The following is a 17,120-nucleotide window of genomic DNA, read 5'->3' as shown; positions in this document are numbered from 1 at the left end:
TTGGAGATCTGAGCTCCACAAGACCTCAAACCAGTGAGCAATCTGACCTTGCTCTGCTGGTCTCTTGGCCTGAACACCATGCAGCATGTCAAGGTGCTGCTTTTCCCAGACCTGCTAATTGCCAGCTCCCTGTTCTCTGCATCCCCACTCTTACCTTAAAAGGCACTGCAGATTTATAGGAGTCAGGCACTTCCCAGCTCAGCAACACGGATGTTTTCATGACAGCGTTGACACGGAAGTTCTTAGCAAACACTGAAATAAAAAACAGGATTTTTCAGCACTGTGGGCCAAGTCAGGACAGAGGCGGGCAGCAGCTCAGCTCCGAGTCTCTCTTTGTCTAACTCAGCAGCAGACATCAGAGAGGTCAGCTACAGCAGAGAAGTGACATACGAGGAGAAAAGAGCAGCAGCCTTTTACCAAGTCTCCAGTCTCCAGTAGAGTTCCCCATTTTGACTATACTTCTCAGCATCACAGAAATGAAGCTGTGGGCTGAACTGCAGCCTTCTCTTCCCCCCTCCACTCACACTCTGCTGGCCCTTTGCCATGATCAAAGAGCAGTGGTGCTCAGGTACTGGATCTGCAGATGATCCTACCCAGCCGTCTGCTCTAGTTCAAGCAAGAGCCTTTCATGTACAGATAAAAGAGCAAAGTGTGCCTGTGGAGCAACGAAAGCAATTAAGCTACCACCAATACACCCCTTACCCCCCCCGAAACGACAACTTTAAGGAATCCTTCCTCGAGCCTCCCCTCGCTGAACCAGTTTTACATTAGGGAGCCACACAGTACCTGATCTCATTAGACAGAGCCAAGGGAAGTGAACCGAAGCAAAGGTCCCTGTCCTGGAGCCAGAGTTTGATGTTAGGGCTTGTTAGAGGGCCGCTTACCTTGCTCAACAGGCATGGTCCGAGACTGGATGCTGGGGCTGAGCGGCCCAACCCCCTTATTGGTGCGGGCCCTCACTTTGATGTCGTAAGTGGTATCAGGCTTCAAATTCATCAAAGTGATACTTGTGTCCTTGGTGATGTTAACCAGGTCCTGCTGGCTATTTATGTCTCTGTATACCACTGTGTAGTTGACAATCTTGCCGTTTCTTTCAGCCAAGACTGGGGGGTCCCATGCAACCTCTGTGGTGGAAGTGGTGAGACCCACCACGCGCAGGTTCTGTGGGAAGCCACTCGGCACATCTTCTGCGGTAGTGATCTCCTTCTCAAACTCCTCTCCTGGACCAGCTCTGTTCTTGGCAGACAGTTTGAAAAGGTACGTGGCCCCCTTGTGCAGGTTGGTCACAGTGTAGTGATGGTCTCTCTTCCCGAAGTCTATCGTGTTCATCTTTTCCTCATCAAGACGTCTGTACTGCAGCCGATAACCCAGCAGCTCCCCTACCATCTCCTTGGGTGGGTGCCACTGGATGAGGGCTGTGTTCATGGCTGTCGTGCTAATCATCATGGTGGGCTTCCCCGGGACTGCAACATAAACACACAATGACCATCTGTAGCCTGGGAGGAGGGAGAGGAAGGACAGCTTCCGTGCTGCTCAGTCCGTGAGGATTGAGGAAAGTGGGAAAGTTCAGACAACAGGGTGAAGAGGACGACAGACAATTCACATGGATAGAGGCAGAACGACCCTAGTCCAGTGGTGAGGGAAGCTGGAGCCAGACAGCTCTTGGCTGCCATTTTCCCACGTGCCGCCATCTAAACAGGCAATAAATCCAGCCACATCCAGCCCCAAAATTCATCCCCTTTTACAGGAAGGGTGCAAGGTACCTCAAAGCTTCCCATTTATCTCAGAGAAGAGCTGAATCCCGTCCTCCTAATCAGTGGTCTTCAGACTCTCCTGCTAGTGCCCAGCACCAGGCCACGCAGCCCCAGTGCAGTTTGACACCAGCCACACAGAAGCCCGAGTCCAGCACCCTCGTCTGTCTGGAGGCAGACTAATTTCATTCTGAAACCTTGCAGTTTTACCATCTGCAGTGGCAGCAAGTGGAGCTGGGCGGGCTGTTTACCATCAGAATGCGTTTTGCTTTAGCTGATGAACAGAGTCATGATGCCAGTGTCGATGTGAGAGGTGAACACAAGCGTTCCATGGGACTTTTGATTATGCTGAGCAAGTCAAGGGGTGTTGCCGTCACGGGTTAGGAACTGATGGCTTTAGACTGATGGTTTAATACTTTGATCTCCTTCAGTTTAAAAAAGGATGCGTCTTCATATCAGCTCAGATTTGTAAACAAATGAACTGATAGGGAAGATACTCAGAGTCATAGGGATGGGGCCACTGATATGGAAATGAAAATGGGATTGTAGCCAAACCTAGCTTAATACTCGCGTACCATTTTGAAATGTCTGAGCCCACAGATGAGCACAAGAGAAACATGTATTTGACAGAATTATGCCCCAATTTTGCCATGAGAGGGCGATACCAACACTCCCCTGTGAGGTCACGCCTGCAGACGAGCCAGTGCAAAGGCAGCTATGGGAGTGTTTTCGTAGGTATTTAAGACACAGAATTAAATTTCCACTGCCAGTGCCATCCTCCTTGTACTTGTAACACAACACCTAACAGCAGCTAGTATTATGGGACACATTATTTTTGAAGTTGATTCAAAGTATCAACTTTAAATGTGCATCATAACATGGGAAGACTCACTGTGGTTTACAGTGCAACACTGGGATGTTTAGGAAGCTTTCCTGTTCATAGGACAGCTCTAGCAATTTGATGAACAGAGCTTACACCACAGTGAGGCACAAGGGAGATAGCATTTGAGACTGTGACAGTGGAAACTACCTCTGGAGCTCCCCGTATGCAGCGCAGAGGAGATAGCAAGCTGTTCCTGTTTAAAAGCACCAGGAACAAATGCTCTCAGTTTGCACAAGCTGCATTCCCATAATAACCAGCGGTAAATACCATTCCTGTGGCTGGTGTGAAAAGCAGCAGGATTATTTTTTGAAGGACAGGTCTAATGAGTGGAAAATCGAGGACAAAACAATGACAGCTAGCTGATGCCACTGCCGAAGGCAAGCTTGATCGCATCCGGAGGAAAGCACCTGATGAACGCCGGGGTGCCCCAGCTCCTGGCACTAGGCACAGGGTACAAGTCTACTGAGAGAGCAGAATGAACTGGCTGGGATCACCAGACCTAGTAGTTGTGTCCGCAGCACTCCTACAGCAGTACTTGTTGCATTCCAGGTTTTATCGTGGCGCTAGGAGCAGGTTGGCTGAGGTATGTAAGCCAGGGAAGGCGGTGGTAGCAAAGGCCAGGGGGAGCTGAGAAGCACCTGAGGGCCCACCACGCCAGCAGCCATCCTAGGCAGCACTGCAGTCACCACAGGAAGCAAGAAATGGCACTCGCCTACCCCTGCTGCACCAGGGGACAAAATGAGGGCAGGTTGTGACTCCAAAGCTGAGGGAGGGCCTGGACTTTTAGGCTTCCTCTTCCCAAGTCTCTGGACTACGCAGAGGAGCTCAGGCCCACGAGTTTCATGGCTCTCTTGTGGGCCCTGGCAGCGTCCATCTGTTTGCTGTACTTTGCTCGGGTGATCCAATGGCAAAGCCTGTAGGAAGGGCTGCAGATCACAAGAGCATGTACCTCTGTGGCATCTCCAGCCCTTTCACTTCCTCCTGCACAGGTGCCTCGCCCGTACTCCCGGGGCACCTCCTGGGATGCTCCACCACTACCCCTGCGAGGCTGCGGTCTCCGCTCCCCACGCTCACCTGCCCCTGTGGTGGTGATGACCTTGGGCTTGCTGCGGGCACCATCTCCCTTGGTTGTGTAGGCAGCGACCGTGACGGAGTAGGTGGTTTCCGGCAGCAGGCCTCCAATGACCGTCTCCTGGGAGCGCATCCACGAGGCAGAGAAGAGGCAAATGAGAAGAGCAAACACCCGTTACCAGAGTGAGCAAATGGAGGGCACAGGGATCAGCATCTCCAACAGCAACACACCGACACACTTGCTGGCGCACACTCGTGCACTGCACCCAAGCACACACGTTTCACCTTGTTCCCCCACGGAGCCAGCAAATGGTAACTGCCACCGCTCCAGCACCGAGATGCCTCACCTCACCCCTAACTCTTGGCACTCCTGGCAACCCACCAGAACCTGCGGGCCAGCACAGGGGGAAAGGGAACAGCTGTAACCCTGACACAGTAAGCCTGAGAGTAAGAGGGCTGTGGAGCTGTGAACCAGAGCAGAAGCCAGATCAGCCAGCTGCGGAAACCTCCTGGGGGCTCATGTGGGGGTTTTTATTGTCTCTGGCAGCAGCGCAGCCCGGGGCAGGAGCACCTGCAGTGCTGCAGCACTGTGCTTGCCCTCCCTGCCAGGCATGGCACAGCACGACGGGCATGGATGGGGTCAGCACCAGGCACTGGCAAGACCCAGAGGGAAAACCCTGCACTGTGGGAGGTCTGGGAGCAGGCAGTGTGCTAGCACCCCTGCATGCCTTGGTTTCCTTTGGGCAGGAGGAGGGCACAGCTCCACGCTTCTATTTGAGATCAAAGCACGAGCATCGCTCCTCCCCTCCTGGCCTCCAGCGGTAATGTGACTTGTGCCAAGCCCTGCTGGCCAGGCCTGCACAGCTCTCGGAGCAGCTCTCAGTGACCCAAGGCAGCTACTCCTGAACAGCATTCAGCTACGGGTGCTATGAAGGGGATCGGGACCATCAGCACTAATAACTCGCCAAGTCATTGGAAGGGGCTGGGAAGCTTTGGGGTGAGAGGCAGAGGCTCAGGGTTCGTGATTTATCCTTTCAGATGATAAGAGCAGAGATGGGCTGAGCTCCACTGGCTGAGGAGAGGCAGCTCAAGCACTCTTAGGGGCTGCTCCAGGCTCTGATCTTTGTCCATAATCCCTGCGGTGCCTCTCGGAGCACAGCCAGTCTCTCATCACTCCCTCCCAGTAACACCCACACTATGAAAGCTGCTGATTTCCAGTCGGTGCTGCTGGTTCAGGTTACCTGCCCAGGCTTACTCATCAATATCACCCTGTTACCATCGCAGAACCAGCCAGCCCAGAGAAAAATCAACGAGCACCAACAAGAACCCCGCCAAAATCACCGTGTGAACCAGAGTCCCATCCCAACTCTGCCCCTGCAGCAGTGTGTGCGTGCGGGTGAGTGGACGTGCAGTCCGATCGGTGCCAATGGACCCGCAGGGAAGCACTCACACAAAACCTGCAGACTCTGAACATCCCAAGAGAATTCACTCCTCCCAAATCCATGCAAAGAGAAATTCTCACGCAAAAGCATGCCACCGGGAGCAAAGCAAGCGAGCCGGGGAGGAGGGGAGAGAGAGGAGGGATGGATGAAAGAAGGTCTGATTGCATAATGTAAACACAGTGCTGGCATGACAAAGCCACTCCGAGTGCAACTCCTCCATATAAAGCAGGAGGAGAAATGCTTTGTGCCGAAGAAGCTCACAGTAGGGCACGTAATTGAATTGCTGACTCTAAAAAGGTCATTTTCGAGTTTGTTCCTCCAATTTGATATTTCAAAATTATATAGAAAAAATTGAATTTAACTGTTTAAATGTGATTGTTTTCTTATTACTATGTGTGTTTCAGCCAAAGGTCATGGTTGAGAGTGTAGGTTATTTTTCATGACTACAATCAATGTGGTTTAAAGATTATATATCTAATTTGACTGTGTAACTCGGTGGGCCAACTACTGCAGAAAGTAGGATGCACCTCCTGAGTCAATCACTTGAGCCTGCCTAAAACTGCACTACAACAAGCTGGAAATACAGATTATAGGAAATGTCAATTGCTTTTCTACATTTAGTAGCAATCTAAATGCCAATTTTCTCTGGATTTGCTGCTTGCGGAAGGTTTCACAATGTAACTCTCCAGCCTCATTAAGGGAGTGAAAAGGATGTTTTGACAGCACTGTGTCTACAAAATTCACAAATCGATTTTCCAAACCCCTCTTTTCCAACCTGGAATACACACAAGTGGTACTTACATGGTCGACGGAGTCCTCAGCTCTCCACTGACGGGGGAGAAAGGAAGGAGGAGAGAAAAATGGAGACACAGAGTTTTAAGGGGCAACGTGTAGGAAGGGGATGACAATGACAACAGCGAGGGTTAGCAGGACTAGGTGGGGGGATTGGAACACTTACATACAGAGGGTCACTTGCCACAGGCTGTGCCAAGGGAAGAAATGGGACAACGCCATTCTCTACATGCTAATAGCCTGAGCGGGAGGTCTGTGCTCACTCACACAAAGTGGGGCAAAGGACTTTCTTCCCACGTGGACAGAAAGGTCACCACTTCCTAACTTTGCCATCCTCTCCCTTTCTGGCTCTGTTTACACTTTTCTACCTCTTCCACGAGGAAAAGCAATAAGGGATGAGGCTCTGGGAATCAGTGACGTACCACAAATGACAGCATTCACAACACAGTTTTGTGGCCTGATCTCCAGGTTCTGTTCTAGTGACCCTGCAGCCATCATCTCTTGTTGAGAATTAAAGACTTCATACACAGAGCCCAGTGGGGACTTCTGCAGGGAAGCACCAAAACGATACTTACAGATCTCTTTTCTGTAACAATTGCAAGAAAGTGCTCTGAGGACCTCAGAAAACTGCAGAGTGACTTCTCTTGGAAACACAGTGAGGCCAAGATCCTACTCAGAGCTCCACACTAGGCTATTCCTCTCCAACATGCTGCATGGCTTGGAGCAAGGGTAGATGTGGTGTCTGTACCAAGGAAACAGCTCCTCATTCCAAACTACACAACACCAAGGCAGCAAACACTCACTTGGCAAGAGCAGCCCTGCAGGCAACACTTCTACAGAAAACATTTTGCAATAAAAGATCACATGGGATCGCAGCCATGGCATCTCAATTATGGCTCTGGAGAGAGACTATGCAGGTTTCTGATGAGATTTGGGGTTATACAGCATCAGGCATACCAGCAGCACGGTTCTCTGTGGTTGATGCACCAAAGGAAGGTTTGCAGAGATCACAGAGTGCTCTCTCAGCCAAGGTGAAGCGTTACACCTCAGGTTACTAAATCTGCCTGGAGGAAGCGCGGATCGATGGGTTCAAGCACAGAGATGAAAGTGGAAGATAGGTATTACTGCTCCTGACTCACAGCGTGAGCCATGGTGAGACTTGTGCTGAGCCTGAGTCGCCAGCTGTGAAATGGCTCTCAGAGCCTGCCTTCCCCAGGACACCAGGATGCCCAGCTAATGCTGCTGAAGTGCCTGGGAACCTGCTGGTGCTGCAGAAGCCCTAAATGGTATTAAAGCTACAAGCTGCCTTTTGTACTCAGGCTATTTAAAGTGGCTTTCACAGGCTGGAGCTTATCGCAGTAGTAGAGAACTCTATCAGCAGTAAAATACATGGCATACCTTCCAAATATTTGCCGTTGTATTCTCTAAATTCAGAAAGCAGCAGCTATGTGAGAAAGGTTCTTTTACAATTTTATTATAGTTTACTTATTTGATGCCATGAGACTGCAGCAGACCCATCCTTCTAAAGCAGCTTAGAATTTAATTTCAGCAAAGAGGTCAAGTTGTCCCTAAAGAACTCCTATCGTACCAAGGCCATGACTAGCTACTGCTGTCCATAAAGGTCCTCTCTCCACACACAGCTTGGTCTTATTTCTACTGTTGCATGCTCCCCTGATACCAAGCCATTGCTGCTGATGTCCTACCTTCCACCACAGCCAATAGCCACACACTCTGCCCTGACCAAGTCCTGCTGCAGGAAGGATGTGAGGCTGGCAGCTCTTTCTCCCAGAACAGTCCAACACTGTGCTCCTGATGGATGGGGGCCTTGGGGGTAATAGCACTCCATGCTGCTCCAGGGCTGTCTGTGAGCAGCTGCAGGAGCAGCAGCTGATACCCCGCTGCAACAAACAGCAAGGCTACTGCATCTTGCAGCCTCTCTCACCACAGCAGGGAGCTTATCATCCAGGAGGATTTTAGACCAAATGTTTAATGTTCAGACTCTGTTTGCTCTTATGTTTTCAGTGGACTTTAATCTTGTATCAGATCAGAGCGCAAATAAACGCCTTGAGATCTGTGTTGGATGAGTAACAGTGAAAATCCAGGTCTGCATAAATACCCTGGTATAAATTCAATTTCATTATGAAAATATCACCCGTGGATCAAAACATTTCCTTCCTATCCTAGCTTGATTGCTTTTTAAGCATGTAAGGTTGGTCAGCAAGACAAACTGATCTGAAAGGCCCAGGAGCTGTCATAAAAAGAACTCAGACAGTGCTGCTTGCATGAGCCAGGATGGCTCAGGGAAGTGCTAAAGCTAACAGTCTGTATTTATAGCAGCTGCAGTGCCTTAACGTTTCATTTTACACTTCAGCACTGCACAGTGTAGCCGTGTCTCAGCAGGGAATAGCTATTTTCCCTGACCACGGCTCTTGCAAAAGACAGACTCAATCCCTCCTAAGTATCCCAAACTATCAGAAGCAGATATTGGGGTTTTCCTGCAGATCCTGCTCTCTGCTTCAGTGACAGTGGTGCAACAGTGAAACTCCAGATGCAAGCTCACAGTGCTCAGACTGTTGGATGTGAAGGGGCCTGACAGCTCGGAACTTCTCCTTTACCAAAATGCCTCCCAGATTGTGCCTTTCTTTCATCATGAAGCACGCTACATCTCACCAACACACCAGACTCTTAACCTAAGAGAGCACAGGCAGGATTTGTTCAGTGCAGATCTAGATAAGGATCCCAGACTATCACCCAGCAATAGAAGGCAGCTGTAAATTCTTCTGCTACACCTGGGCTGGGCACTGTCCATCTCCTCTGATCTCATTCCAGCAGGTCGAAGCGTTCACCGTTACTTCTTGCTGCTCTTCTGGTGGGACATGCACTGGGGCTGCCTGCTGATGGAGAGGTGCCACCTGCCAACACCACTGAATCTCCCTGTGGGCCTGCAACCATTCATGTGGGCAGCACACCTCTCCCCTGCTGTGGCTCTCTGCAGAGCAGGAGGAGGAAGTGTCACATTATTGTCCACACATTATCACCTGAAGCTGTATCCAGCCAACTCCCAGCAGCAGAAGCATTGGTAAAGCTCTATGGCCAGGTCTGGGTCTGCAGAAGGGTGTAAGCAGTGAGGCGAGCTTGCACTTTACATCCCCTGATACCTCCTGTGTGCTCAGAGCTCCAGATTCAGCCCTGCCATTGCTCAACGCTGCACTCTGCAGGCACACACGTCTGGCAGTTGGGAAGCGGTGGAAGGGATTGAGCCATCTGTTTGTGCAGACTTGTTGGAGCTGCTAGGGGATTGGAGATGAAAGAAAGATAGTGGGCCCCTACCCTCCCCTGTGGAACCTAACTCCTGTGTCCCATGGCCTTGCTATCTTCCCTCAAGCCAGCAAGCATTTGTATGAGCAAGGCAGGACCTCAGGCTGCCCTTATTCCTGGTCTTGGGGCCGGGATGATTGCATACAGAGTTCAGACTAGAAGGCACAGAGAATTCTGGAAGAGGTAATCAGTCACAGGTATGGCCACAGGGAGGAGGGAGAAGCTTCAGCTCCATTGCAGGACCTTCCTAACAACAGATTTTTCTCCCTAGGCAGGAGGCTGCAAAATAACACGTGATCTCTCCAGCACCAGGGCCCCTATTTCACTGCTGATGGTTTAGTCCTTTCCGCTCAAATGGTTTTGAAAACTGAGAATTTGTATTATCTGCATAGCTAACATCTCCTTTCCTTTTCTTCTTCCTTTCATCTTCGTTTACTCTCTCTGTGTTTCTAGTCTTCAATCAGCAAAAGTCACGAGCCAGCTTTAATGCCAGTGTCTTCATACCATCTGCAGGAAACAGATTACGTGGTACATACCTACTCAAAATCAGCAGACAGCCTGTCTGGGCAGGAGGAGCGGTTCTGCCTACGTGTCCAAAGAATTTCTGTCCTGCACCCACATTTGGAATTGGTTTAATTCTCTCTCTGTGCATCAGTTTACATTTTATGAATGTTTATGAGTCCTCAACAGGACTCCATCTACATCCTGTGACCTTCCAGGACAAGTGTACCAGTGAATCTTTGTTTCACTCCACTGAAAATAACTCTTCCCAGGCTACCTGTTAAGGTTTGATCTGGCTGTTAGCAAAGATACACACTGCTGTACTGAAAGACTGCAGCTCTCGCAGGGTTCTTCCGCTTCTGGAGCAGATGTGCTGCACAGGTCACGCCTGGCTTCTCACTCTACTGGGAGATATCTCTTCTGCCAAGTCAGTGAAACCTCCTTCCTGCAGGATCACCGTTAGTTTGTCCCAAGGGTGACATGACTTCTTCACAGCAGTCACTTCTGCACAACTATCTTCTGCTCAGGAATTTCGGCAGATGAGCACAGCATGATATACGCCAGGAAAAAATACTGCAGCCAACAAGGACTTTCCCACATAAATTCACCAAGTATCAAAGACTGGTAATTGGTTTGACAGGCCAGGAAACTTTAAGCAGTTTGCCTCCTTGATGATAACTGCACGCATTCAAAGCTATGCAAAATCCAACACTCCTTGGAAAGTTTCTGGCTCTGGTACTCTCATTCCTGAATGTTGGCATGGGGTTCCTTTCTCTCTCAGAAATGTATGAGTAAGGAATGAAAACAGAACCGGCTGGGCAAGCAGAAAATATTTGAAAACACCAACAAGAACAATACTGCCAGCTTTACCCACCTACACTCGAGACTAACCCATTAACTCCAAACTCCAGCTGCACAACACAGCATCAATTGTTCAAACAACATGGAAGATTATATCCTCCTGGAATAAAAAAAGGGCAGCAAGTAGCTTTTCTAACGATTAAAATAAAGCAACATCTGAAACAAACAAAGATGTGTCCCAGATAACACGGTGAAGACCCTCACAGCATCTTCTCTTTAAAGTTTTCCTCTTATTATTACTGAGTTTTATCCTTCAGAATATGAATGGGGAGGAAAGCTGCCTCTGTGCACCACGCTCCCCACTGACAAACGTATAAATGATTCACAGCTGCGTTCAGGAGACAGATCAATTAATCGTTGCAGCTCTCCAGTATTTATATTGGGCATCATTCAAGCAAGCCAGCTCAGAATCGATTACTCGTCGCTTCCAACAGCAGCAGATCCTGTACTTCATTTATATGATTATCTTTGTTGAGAACAGCACGGGTCATCCAGGATGAAGGACCCTTGCTGCAAAGAGTTGTGCTTCATCGCAGGGCACCGACAACTTCCCTGACCACTGGGAAGAGGCACAGCAGCTTACGGGGCTGTACAGAGCCCATAACCACATCTGGAGGACTGGGTGGGAACAAGGCCTTGGTTCACAGCTTGGTGAAGTATACAAAGTCCCTGCCTTGCACAAGCAGAAGGGAAGGGAGGCTCTGATGAGTCCTCGGGGCTGCCTGTGCGGCAGCTGTGCCCACTGAGTGAGCACAGGCACCCACAGGCAGGCAGCTCCCATGGGCTCTGCCTGGATAGAGGCTTTACTCTGGATACAGTCAGCAGCATGGAAGCAGCAGACCTGAAGCTTGTTTAAGATCCTCTGAAGATCCTCTGGAGTGAGCACAGGATGAGGCAGGCAGAGAGAGGTATGTGTGGGAGAAGGGGTAAGAGAGGAACACCACCCGATACAACATCTCTCCTACAGCAATTCTTTCCCAATTAGCTTTTTACCAGATACAGCTCATGGATAAACTGTTCACACTGCTTGGGCAGGGCTGTGACCCATGCTCCATATTTGCTTGGGCCTGGCCAGCCCAACCCTCTGCAGAGAGGGAAGGTAACATGCCCACCAGCCCGCTGTCCCCATGTTGTACCTGTGCTTCCGACAGCATGACATCCTTGATGACGGGCTGCCCGCGAGGCTCGTTGTTTTCCAGCTTCACGTAGGTCACCTGGTAGCCCCGGATCTGCCCATGCTGCTTGTTGGAGATGGGCAGCTTCCAGCTCACCCGGATGGCTGTCGAATTCACAGACTCCACCTCCACCTTTCGTGGTGGGGCACTGGGCACTGTAACACACACGGGATGGACACTTGGTGGGTGCACAGTCAGCTCTTCTACCATTGCTACCTTCCTTCCATCTCACTGCAGGGACGGCTGTGCCTCCACATGTCCCCTGCACTTGCCCAGGAGATCGTACTGCATTTCACACAACCCTGACCTACACTTCTGCTGCTCCCAGTGGGAGAGAGCAGGGAGCACCCATACGCAGGAGCACCCATATCGGATCGGCCCCATCTGTCCCTCTCTTGTCTCCAGCAGTGGGCAGAAGCAAAGCAGAATATAACAGAACATGGCAGCTCAGGGTGCCCTGTGGCAGAGGTGGGGGTTCTGAAGCTCTCCCTGCACACTGCCTGTCATTGCGAGCCTCCTTCTCGCAGATCCCCCTGTGTGCTCCCACTGCATCCCAGGCTGCACGGCTGGGTGCTGCCCTGTGGGGTCCCAGCACTGCCACCAGCTTGAGCACGTGTGCTCCTCCCTTGCGACAGCAAGAGGTTTATGAGGGGGAAAAGCACCATCCTAAAACAATAACCCAGAGCTCACAGACAGCGCTCACGGAACTCAGCCAGATAAAGGGGCCTGTGGGGACTGTGACAGCTCTAGGGACTGTATTTCATGCACGGCTAGCTGAATGCTTTTTGATAATAAAATGAAAAATTACACTGCCCAGAAAATATCAATTTTCTTGCAAGGTGAGGCCCGTTTAAAAATGTATTTATACCGTATTTACCATTTGGAAAAATTACCTCCTTATTACTTTTTGCTCTTGCATTGACTGTGACAAAAATGTCAATGCTAAAAAATTAGCCTCTTGGTTGCTCCTGGAAAGCTCCTTCCACCTGAAGCAGCCAGGGGTGGAGGTGTGTGCTCCCTGCAGAGCACATTCACGGAGGGACCTGGGCCCAGCTCCTTCCACCCTCCACTGCCTAGGAAAATCCAGGGGTTTGTAACCCCCCTACGCCCCAATTCTCTGCACAGTAAGGAATAATCGGTATTAGATAATTAGGGATGGATAGCTGACAAGCAGACATAATGAACATTGCTATTTCGATCAACTAGATGGGGAAGAAACAGCTACCCAGCAGGTAAGCACAGTTTTTAAGCCGCAGGGCAATTTATTATTTTCCCCAGATGTCCTTCTTAATTGTACATAATTAAATAAAATACAGAAAGGAGGAATGGGGCATTTTAGTGTGATGGGGCCAGCTCAAGGTATGGGAACGGAGTGGGCTGCACATGAAGGGTAACCACTTTCTGGCTGGAGCAGCCCACGCTGTAATCTGACTCAGTGCAGTGACCGGGAACAAGCCATGGGGCTTTCCTGTCCTAGCAAGGCATCTATCTGCCCCCACACACAGCTGGAAGCCCAAGCAAACAGCATGATCCACCCTGAGAAGCGCAGAGAAGCTGTGTGCCAAGCTCTGCTGGCAGAAGGCAGTTGGCCTTGGCAGGACACAGCACAGGGATGTTGTGGGGCATGAAAAGAAGTGAGTGTGAGCAGTGCAGTGTTTCGAGGAACGCTGACTGTGAGAGGGGAAGTTACCCTGTTCTGAGAGGTACATGCTGCATCCCACATCCAAGAGGGGAAGTTCAATTTGTTTTCAGCATTTCTCATTCATTCATGGCTATCTACTGAGCATCAGCACGTCGGAGGGATATGAAATCACTCCTGACAGCTGAACCGCAACGTCCAACCACGGTGTCCGAAAACGAACCGAGGAAGCTTGCTGCGACATTTCTGGGGTAGCAGCTTCCCCTGGGCTACAAGTCTGCAGAAGGAGAACTGAAGCAAACAATACAGGCAGCAGGAGACACACAGATGTGTTTGCCAGCCCAGGAATGCAGTCAGTGAGCATTCCCAGACACCATCTCCAGAGCCACAGAGACGTGGGGGACAGTGGTAGCCCATTTAGGGAAACTGTAGCTTGCCTGGTTCCAATTTGCTACACTGACTGGGCAAGGCAGAGATCACCCTTTTTTTGTCCGGATGCTGCATCTCTTTCTCCTCCCATTAAATCTGCAGCTTCTGGGGTCAGCATGAAGCCATGGAAGTTCCTGCTGTCATCCTGAGCTCTGGCACTTTCAAAGGAAATGGCTTAAGTCATGATGACATAACTGACAGCCTTGCTAATACAAAGCAATTTCTCTTTAAAGCTGTCGTATCCAGTAAAGTGTTCTGTACATGCAATATTCTGGCTCTTGAGTGGAAGAGCAGATTTATATAAGCTGTGGCTTGCCTGGAAGCCAGGGCGGGAAGCAGCTTTCCTGAGATATCTACAAGTTTCAAATGGATTTCATTTCCCCCTTTTAGTGTGCTGGATTTCAGGTCAACAAGCAAACTTTAAGTCTCACTGATCTCACAACGCAAGAGCAGCCTTTGGCTGGGAGAATCCACGCTACAAAAAAAGGAAGCCACCACCATACCACTCTAGGAAGCCAAACAGACAAAGCACTGTAATGCCTGAAGCTGCTGTCTGGAGCTCCCAGCAGCCATCAGCCCTGTTTGAAGAAGCACATCCCCCTCTGCCTTTCCCCTTTGTGTGAGCTACTCATTTAGGGGAGCACTGGTTACCCCAAAGTGGTAGCTGAAGGAGCTGTCAGGTAACACCTACCATCCTCATCAGTGCGCACGTGCACAGGGATGCTCTCCGGTCCTGGCCCCACATCGGTGTGAGCCCTTACCCACACCTTGTACTCGGTCCATTTCTCCAGGTCCTTGATCTCCCAGCTGGAGTGCTCCCGTCCAATGCCATCCACCACATGCTTGGTGCTGTCATCTCCTTCCACTGCCTGGTATGCAATGGAGTACTGGGTGATGACCCCATTGCGGCTCTGGACAGGCGGTGGCACCCAACTTACCCGGATGGTAGTGGAGCTGGTGCTTACACACTCGACTTCTTGGGGTGGGGCAGAAGGGGCTGGGGATAAATAAATGAAGGAAGTGGGGAGATGAAGGGAAATGAGTGGAAGGACAAACCAAAATGCACAGGGAACTGTTACCCAGCCAACTGACCACTGGACATACACATGGAAATGCAGCCAGTAGGTTCCTGGACTACCACCTGCCTTTCATCAGATCACCAGAGATGGCACTAGGGGCAATCGGGATTTGAAAACCTGATGAGCAGCATGGAGACAAAGGGCTCTTCTGCACCAGAAAGCACCTCCTCCCCATGCTGTTCTGGATGCTGACTTTACCAAGCAAACAAGTGACAATAAAGGAAGAGAGAGAGACTGGTAAGGAGAATGAAGATGTTTTCAGTGAAGATCCGAAGCAGATGGAAACCAGAAGAGGTAGGAAGCTACAGAAGGCAAGAATGGCAGAAGGAGAAGCTCACACACCAGACTGCATGAAAGCCTGCTCTAGACAAGTGAAGGAAACAACAGAGGGCAGGGAAGGTGACTGAGGCTGGCTGGTCATGTTCAGCCGTCAGTGGTGAGCAGCACCTTGTCCAAATTGGAGCCAGGCACCATGTAGAAACGGGATAGCATGGCTGGGCTGCTTTGTATGCGTGTTGTACCTAGGCCTGAGTGCTCCATGCCTGCCATGTCGGTCACCTGCCACAGCAACTTGCTGGCCCGTGCAGCTGTGCAGGGGAAGGTAGGCAATTCCTGTCTCCTCACAGGTGAAAAGCCACCTGCACTTTGAGATAACTTCTGAGCCCGAGCAGTGCTAACTGATCTCAGTGGGAGGAACAGGAACTGGGTGGTGGGTGCACCTCAGTCCTCTCCACACAGCACTGTTGGAAGCAAGAGAGGGACTAGAAAAGGAGATAACAACTGACAGGAGTGGCAATTTTGCAATAGAACAATAGTTCTGTGCTTGGATTTTTCTCACAAGGGCAGAAGCCTGGAGAATGGAGGGAGCCCCTCTGGCTGGGGAAGTGATGAGAGAGATGGGTGCATCCCTGGGTGCCTGCACGGGAAATGAGCCATAAGCAGAGGGCATGACACCACCACCAAAAAGTGTGCACAAACACTTTAAGTCTGCAAAGCTGTCTGGCCAAGCAATAAGGGAGTACAAGGCATCTCTACTTTGCCATAGTAGGTGAAAGGCCGCTTCCAATTCCTCACTGCACCCAGAAATCTATACATGCAGAAAGAGAGGCTCCCCATGCTTAAGTTCTTTAAGCCACCTGTGCACCAGAGCTTGGCTCTTGGGGGCACAGGGACAGCCTGCCTCCTCATGGGTGAACACAACCTGTGTCACCTCACACAGCAAGGGACCTCAGATAATTGGAACACCCAATGATTGTGCCTAGACCATGCGGGGCAAAGGATGGAAGCAAACGAAGATCTGGGAAGGCTGGGGACAGCAGGACATCTCAATGCCACTGGTGACATCTGCTTGCTGGGAACAAGGCCTGCGTGAGGCAGCTGCAGGCTGCAAATAACCCTCAGCGTCCACTTCTGTGCTCAGGGAGCGGGATGCATCCCTGGTGTCTGGGAAGAGGAACACTGGAGGGAAAGCAGGCAGCAAAGAGATGTGCCTGGGCAGAGCTGGGAACCAGCTCTGAGGGAAGAGAAACTACAGCAGTGTGTGGAAGCAAACAACTGCCTTCATGAGGGAGGTAGAGCAGGAATGGCTCTGCCATCTGGTATACTAGAAGGGAGTAGAACATGAATCCTCACACACTTTTAGTTAATTGAGCAGAGAAGTAGCAAGAAAGTAGGAAGACACAGTCCTGAAGCAACAGCAAGAGTGAATTCAGGGAAAGACACAGATCCTGCTGGCATCCCTCAGAGGGGCAGTTGAGAAACAAGGAGCTCGGCAAGCCTATGCCACTGTTTGCACAGAGGCAAAGCCTTTTGCTGCAGGCTTGCTCTGGCTTTGAGCCTCCACAGCATGCTTCAGGATGCAGCAGTGAGCTCCTTTTCCAAAATCAGCTTTGGTTGGCAGTGTGGGCAGGTCAAATGTTGGCTGTTGACTGGGTAAGAGTCACACACATGATGTACAAGGCACAAACTCAGATTAACACTTAAGAAAAGCAAAATAAAACTTGGTAACACAAGCAGGATCAACTTAAACTGCACAGGGAGTGAAAGTGTCCAACCCAGGGTCAGCGAAGAGCAGACTGGGCAGCCAGCACACACCCACACACGCACCATGCAAACAGCTGCTTTCTCCCAGCTGCTCCAACCAGCCTCCCCCTCTGGCCCACAGCAGCTCCGTGTGCCC

General features: G+C 50.5%; 1 protein-coding gene across 14 annotated transcripts in view; it reads right to left on the bottom strand.

Annotated features, from left to right (window-relative positions):
- Positions 1–17,120, bottom strand: part of PTPRF (protein tyrosine phosphatase receptor type F) — a 342,933-nt gene that overhangs the window by 38,818 nt on the left and 286,995 nt on the right. For 5 of the 14 annotated variants that reach the window (XM_090146539.1, XM_090146537.1, XM_090146542.1 and 2 more), the window contains 6 exons: positions 14,554–14,859; positions 11,756–11,949; positions 5,949–5,975; positions 3,709–3,826; positions 885–1,463; positions 155–252 (listed from right to left, as the gene is read on the bottom strand). In XM_090146539.1, the coding sequence (XP_090002665.1) occupies positions 155–252; positions 885–1,463; positions 3,709–3,826; positions 5,949–5,975; positions 11,756–11,949; positions 14,554–14,859 (1,322 nt within the window). The remainder of the gene's footprint in view (positions 1–154; positions 253–884; positions 1,464–3,708; positions 3,827–5,948; positions 5,976–11,755; positions 11,950–14,553; positions 14,860–17,120) is intronic. The other 9 variants (XM_090146541.1, XM_090146543.1, XM_031600941.2 and 6 more) reach the window with 6 other exon arrangements.

Source organism: Phasianus colchicus, chromosome 9 (assembly GCF_987193195.1).
Source record: "Phasianus colchicus chromosome 9, bPhaCol1.hap1.1, whole genome shotgun sequence".
NCBI lineage: Eukaryota > Metazoa > Chordata > Aves > Galliformes > Phasianidae > Phasianus > Phasianus colchicus.
The sequence above is the reverse complement of the archived record's forward strand: the minus strand, read 5'-3'. Positions and strand labels throughout refer to the sequence as shown.